The sequence below is a fragment of the Antedon mediterranea genome, chromosome 3 (genome assembly GCF_964355755.1).
Source record: "Antedon mediterranea chromosome 3, ecAntMedi1.1, whole genome shotgun sequence".
In the NCBI taxonomy this organism is placed as follows: domain Eukaryota; kingdom Metazoa; phylum Echinodermata; class Crinoidea; order Comatulida; family Antedonidae; genus Antedon; species Antedon mediterranea.
Genome location: NC_092672.1, coordinates 33,671,453 through 33,678,219, shown reverse-complemented (window position 1 = coordinate 33,678,219; position 6,767 = coordinate 33,671,453). Strand labels below are relative to the sequence as shown.

At 36.5% G+C, this 6,767-nt stretch overlaps 1 protein-coding gene across 2 annotated transcripts; it reads right to left on the bottom strand.

Moving 5' to 3' along the window:
• Window positions 1-1,212: 1,212 nt before the first annotated feature.
• LOC140045284 (uncharacterized) lies at window positions 1,213-6,028 on the bottom strand. Of its 2 annotated transcripts, none has more exons than XM_072090130.1 (6): window positions 5,879-6,028; window positions 5,297-5,339; window positions 4,018-5,021; window positions 3,708-3,789; window positions 2,960-3,237; window positions 1,213-2,554 (listed from the first exon to the last, which is right to left on the bottom strand). In XM_072090130.1, exons 1-6 carry the CDS (start codon window positions 5,924-5,926, stop codon window positions 2,057-2,059), a joined length of 1,953 nt encoding a protein of 650 aa, XP_071946231.1. In that variant the 5' UTR covers window positions 5,927-6,028; the 3' UTR covers window positions 1,213-2,056. The 2 variants fall into 2 exon arrangements, with proteins under 2 accessions (XP_071946231.1, XP_071946232.1); XM_072090131.1 differs by having other exon boundaries at window positions 1,213-2,551.
• Between the last annotated feature and the right edge of the window lie 739 nt (window positions 6,029-6,767).

Genomic DNA, 6,767 nt, shown 5'->3' with positions numbered 1-6,767 from the left:
ACGAATTAGATGCTATATTTAACATTTGATATTTTACTGCTATTTGATAATATGAATAAGTCTCTAGCTGATGTATTTTTTTTTAAATCTGGAATTTCTTTCTATCTGCTATTTTGAAAATTGATTGATTAATTGATCATACGTAGGCCTATAATATTTCTACACTAATATAACTGCTATAATTGATAATTGATATTTTGAATATGCATTGTTTCTGAAAAACCATTTATTCAATTAATTAGTACGCTGGCGATGTTTGTTCGTTCTTGCTTTGATTCCAATGTTGTTGTATTGAGTATTATTGATAGTTATTAAAATACATTATTCGCATTACATTGGTCTACTGTATGTGTAGAGTTGTGCCATATAAACCACAAATTGTCGTTATATCTGTTAAGGCAACTCATTACAATTTCAAATGAATATAGTGGATAGAAGATAGGCCTTGTTGCTATAGACCTAGCTGCATATATACATTTACGTAAGGGCAAAATTCGGTAAATCGCGCGTCCACGTTCTATCATTTTTACTCGATGATGTATATAAAGTTGGTTCTGATTTTAACCACTTGATGTTACCCTGAACTAATTAGAATCTGAAATAAGCAGTGTGTGTTTCTCGGAACTTGTGGGCGTGGTCTCGATACTCACGGAGGGATAGTTTGGGTTGGTTCCAGATGGAGTTTTGTCTTAATTTTAGTAAAAAGATAAATATTTTTGCACATATGGCGTTTCATACGTATTCAGTAAGGGCAAACTTCTTTCTAGAATCTTTACTCGATATAATATATAAAGTTGGTTCATACTTTCGGTACTGATTTTAACCACCCTAACTAATTAGAATCTGAAATAAGCAGGTGTCTTTCTCGGAACTTGTGGGCGTGACTGAAAATTGTAGGGTCTCGATATTCACGGAGAGCAAGCAAATTATTTTGTGACGTTAAAAAAAGTAGCAACACTCAGATCAGCCGTCGTCGAATCACTTGTTTAACAACGAGCCCGTCGGATTTGGTTTAGGTGATTCTTGTTAAAAAGCTCACAAACACTCCTTCTATCACCTTATTGGTTGAAATGTTTATAATTTAAATAACATCAAAACTGATGCTTTTGTGTATCGCATTCTACCAACCAACATCAGAAGGGGGAGGGAAGTTCGAAATTATTGGGCAAGTGATGACATAACAAATTAATACATTCACATTGAATAGTTTTAAATATCAATTTAAATTTTCTACTTCTCATTCCTAGCGGAGTTTTGGAAATAATGTATCGTAAACATATAACAAGCTGGATTGGAATTATTACAATTTTATTGTGACAATATTCGAGCACTCAAGGCATTCTAAGCAGCGCAAACTAATCTACTTTTTTTCACATATCAACAACAATAACAATCAAATAACCGCTGCTGGGCCGGTCATTCCGTATTCAATATTCTGAACTTGTTTTTTGTACATGTCAAAAGAGCACCTCTATACAAGAATACATGCACTGTTTCAGTCGCCAACTCCAACTTGTTTCAGTAATGGCCTATCGTGGAAGCGGTACTGAGAATAATATGACTATGGGCTATGACGATGAATTGTTTGTTTTCCCCCACCTGTGTGAAATCAAACCGGCGTTATTTGCAGCACTGTTGCGTCGTCGGTTCCCACTTGTGATTTCGCAATACAGCACTTTGCGCCGATTTGTCGCTGCGTTGCGTTCTAGTGGGAACCACGCTTTAGTACCAGGGTGGTTTACAGTTATTATACTTAATATCATATATTTCCCAAACAAAAGCAAACTAGTATGATAAATTAAATAGTAATAAAGAGAGAATATATATATTTACAGTAATAATAATAATATTAATAATAATAGAGACCCAGTACAGAAATATAAACAATGCACACTGATACAAAAATAGTACATGCAAACATACACATTTACAACAACATTGTTTTTTTTAAGAAATAAAGCAAGCAGCCATACTGCTTTTTGGTCTTCTTGTTTTTTTTCAAAGTTACTTTGTGCTATTTTATCATGAAGCAAAACAAATGGCAAGAAAACATGTTTCATTTGTCTTTTAAAGAATGGATCTTGCTAATGATCTTCAAAGCTGGGCCTAGCTTCATGTTCATGGCGGTCATCAGAAGGTCCTCTTTTAGAAGCATTAAAGCCTGTCCATCAATCTCCTGCGCAAGGAACTCATTAGCATAATCCTTGCAGCCTGGGATAGCATTGATAAAATTGGATACCTGTTGAGGAGTCCATTGCGACGGTTGAGTTGGCAGTTGTTCAGATTCCTCTTCTATGTCCTCTTTGTCCGAATACGCCGCTGGTTCCAACTCGCTTGTCGGAGAAGCATTCCTGGGTGTAGAAAAGGTGGCATCTTCAGAAGGAGTTGAGGAACTCATGGCGCCTTCTGATAATGTAGCAGAGTTTGAGCTTTCATCAACATCCATGGGTTCTTCAGGTTTGCAAACCTCGTCAAGATCTTCATCATCATCCAGTTCATCTTCTTCCTCGATGTCATCTGCTATCAGCTGTGGAGTCTCAAGATGCTCTAACTGCTGGAAAACAAGTCAAAGTGTTATTATTAGGGCTTCACGCTATGCTTGTCGTGTCAACACTGTTGATCTAGCCCCAGGCCATCATTAATATTCACTACATCAAATCTTAAATGTACACATATAACATCGTGCAAGTTCACTTGGAAATTACAGGATGGATAAAATATATTTTACTCTAATGTGCCATTTGAGGCGTGGAGAGTGGAGTTCTCCCATTAAAACTCTGGCACTAGGTCAGAATTGAACCCTGGACCTTGGAAGTCAAACATGTTAACCACGAAGCAACAGTTCCATTACAGTACATGAGCACAGAAAAGTTATTTTTTTAGCTTCTTTTCCAGAAACTTTCATTTAGATTTCAACATTTCTATCTGCAGCAAATTTGGAATGTTATTGACTACTTACGTCTTTGCCTTTTTCTGGACGCTGAGTATTAAAAGCCAAGCGGCCATGCTTCACACGAACACCCTTCAGTGGGGCAGCTCGCTTCTTCATCTTCATATTGTGTTTCAGCCTTTCAACATTCAATCGCTTTGGTTTGAAGAGGCCAAGTCGTTTGCTGCAGCCTACGTTGTACCGTTTAGCACAGGCCATTGAACAGAACCGCTTGGATCGCTTGAATTTATTTGGCGCATCCATCTTGCCGCAAAACTCGCATTTCAACAAATCATCTTCTTTTTTTTCTGAAGTGTAAAATTTATTTATTTACATTTATTTTTACAAATTTCTTGTTTAACCTGGGTTAAAACCCAACTGTCATGTATACGTAGATGTAAGCAGGTGTGTATTAACATAACAACAAAGGAACAAGCCAACATTTTAAAGGAAACAGACATCACTTTTTAGGAAAACACAAGGGTGTCCGATTTAGGGAGGTGAATGTACATTACAAGTGTGGTAATGTAGCTTGGTGGTTAACGTTCTTGCCTTCAAATCCCAAGGTCCAGTGTTCAACCATGACCTAGTGCCAGTGTTGTAACTCCACTCTCCCCAAGCCTCAAATGAGACTTAGTTTATAAGCATGATAAATTATAAAATAGTTTATCCATCCTGTAATTGGCGAGTTACTCGCTGTTGGATTATTCAAGAAGCCGGAATGATGGGCATGTTTAAAAAGGAAAACGGAAAATGGGGGGAAAGAGAGGCACTTTACCTTCTACTGCAGTGTGGCCATTGCTTTGTGTCTTGCAGGTTTTTTCAGGTAGAGTTTCTTCAACAATTGCAGATCTTGTAATCTTTAAAAAGACAAAATTACTATCATGAAATATTAACATCACTATTTAAGATAGTGTAGTTAAGTTAATCAACTTTTAAAAGTACACTATGAACAAACCAATTTCATATATTTTATAATTCATATCCTTCTTACGCAATGGTACGTGTATACAGTAAAGTACATCTTTTTGACAAAGAAAATATGAATTGTTTATTAATAATTATAGAAGAAATCATAATAAAATTACCGGAAATGGTTCCGAGGCCTCCTCTATGACGAACCCATCAATTATGTGAGTTAAAACTTGCGGTTTGACTATGGCATGCGGTAAGTCCTTCACTCGGTTCTTGTTCTGAAGAATTGAGGTGGAAGTAGAAGGCCTCGTTGAAGAAGGTGTATTATGTAAAATATGAGGGGTACTAACTACATTTCCAGTAGGCATTCTGGTAGGGGGTAGAGTGGTTCGAATAACCATAAAGGGATCAAGATTCTGGCTAAATCCGGATGATCGTGGGCTTGAATATCCTATCGGTTTGACGGGCCTAAGGAGATGTCTTGGACGAATCTGCACTGAATTAGCCAGTGGAACAGGTGACTTCATAACCCGAACATGTTTAGGCCTAGCTGTTGATGGTACTTGATAGGCTATGTGTGATGTTGGAGGACTTTGAATGGGAATGGCAACAGCAACTGTAGGATTTCCTCTAACAGTATTTGATGGAAGTGGATTGCCAGTACTTGAGGTTAGCATAACTTGTCGTTGATATGATGTGATTGCTGTTGGGCGCGGTGCTCTCCCGTGGGGGTAGCGTACAATAGTTTGTATACGTGGAGAATTCATAGAAATCACTTGATGTCTCGCGGTGTGCGGTATAGTAATCGGAGGGTTAGTAATCATCGACGTTGACTGGACAGGATTGCGTATAATCTGAGAACTCTTAAACATACGAAGATCACTCGGTTGTAAGGGTCGAACTTGAATAGGTCTAACATGTTTACTTGTTGACACATGGCTAATAGGAACACTAGTTGTCGTCCCTGGAGCCCGTACAAACATCGGCGTTCGTGTTGTAGGAATGTTTGATTGTTGTCGAGACGGTGGGGCATTAACAATAAGCGTCTGCCTGCTGACCACTGGTTTTTGGCTTATGACCACTTTGTGTTGACTTGGGTCAGCCGGTTGTATGTCTTGAGGGGGTTGTCTTGTGGTTGATGACGTAGGTTGGTCTTTTGGAACACTAGGTACAGGACCTGAAAAGTTGAGCAAATTAAAATATCAACGATTTTAAATTAGATTCAGTATAAAAAATGTAATGACAAAGACTAAAAATAGAAAGAAATTATACATTGTAAATAAACATATGGCAGAGATTAAAACGATTGACATGTACACCTAAGCCCTTGGCCCAAAAAAAAATAAAATTTTATAATTCCATGCTTGGCCTTAGCATGATTTAGGCTTATCGATATCATATGTTGAGCATTATTATTCATTTAAACAACAAAGTTCCCTGTTTGTACAGTACCTTCTGTTCCTGTTCCTGCTCCATTCTTCCCAGATTGAGATTTCTGTTGGGAAAAAACAAACAACATGTTTAAAAATTTTATTTATAATAAATCTCCCTGATCAATTGAAGACAAGAACAAATAATTAAATCGTGAAAGGGCCGTGAAAGGCTATAAAATAATAGCTATGTCTAGGCTAGTCTTCCTTTTAATTTAATAATTAAACCAATTAAATATAGATAAATAGTCCTAGCCTTTTTAGTTAGTTAGGTCGTGTAGCCCTGGTATAAATACATCATCATCACAACGCCACAAACAATATTTTAATAAGACAAAACAAAGTAGGTCTCCATCATTAGCCTGCCTTGTCGTCTAATATACATGTTGCTAGGCCTAGCTAGGCAAAGAATCCCTAGCTAGGCCAGTATGCTGACAGATTCAGCGAGCTAGGCTCTCTCTAATTATGCACCATTGACTGCTGCAATGCACCGCCGACCAAACTAACTCAAACTAACCCCCGCCCTGCCTGCTGCCGAAGTGAAAAGGAAAAGGGGTGTAGGCTAGGCTAGGCTTAACATTTTTTAGTAAAAAAAAAAACCGACCTTATCACTGTGAAGTCCAAGACTACTGCGCCACGCATTAACATCCATTGCATATGCCAAAATAATAAGTGCTTATTTATACAATGGAAATTTGGACATAATTTACATAAAAAATAATAGTATTTTTCTGCAAAACTATACCAACATACGTCTCGGGAGAACACAAAGCACAACACACAATGCGTTTGTTTGTTTTCAGTTAAGCGCCCTCAACCTTTAGATTAATTACAGATCAAAGATCCCTGTATTACAGAAAAATATTCAATTTTCTCCTCCGTGATTGATCACTAATTTTAAATTCAAAATAAATGAGAGTTTTACAATCATGCATACTACAATTTTTGTTTAACATATCCAGTTATCAAGCTATTTTTATTTTTATTTTATTCAGTTGTGTCAACCAACAGCGATGAAACCGCCACTAACAGGTTGAATCTAAACATAATAAACATAAAATGTATTCATATAAACAACACAAACATAACAACATTAAAGAGATTTAACAAGTTTACCCTTAAATACATTTAAACTATCATAAAATAATTCAATATCCAAACAAGTAACAAGTAACCTATTAAATGTGTTAGGTAACCGCTGAAAGATACCTCGTTTTGTGCATTCAACACGACCACAATTAATAAAATTAATAATAAATAAATAATTATAAGATTAATTGTTAATACGTTATTTACTTCCTTTAGAGCCGAGGATAAGAAATAAATTCATTTAGTACGATGATAAATGGATTTTTTTCCATTATTACTTCGCATCCTTGTATTGAACGATTTACCCCCTCAGAGGTTCACATAAATTGTTATGACATTTGTGGATGACAGATTGAAAAAAATAAAGTGAAAGAAAAAAACAATTAACGTTAAATGCCTGCCAT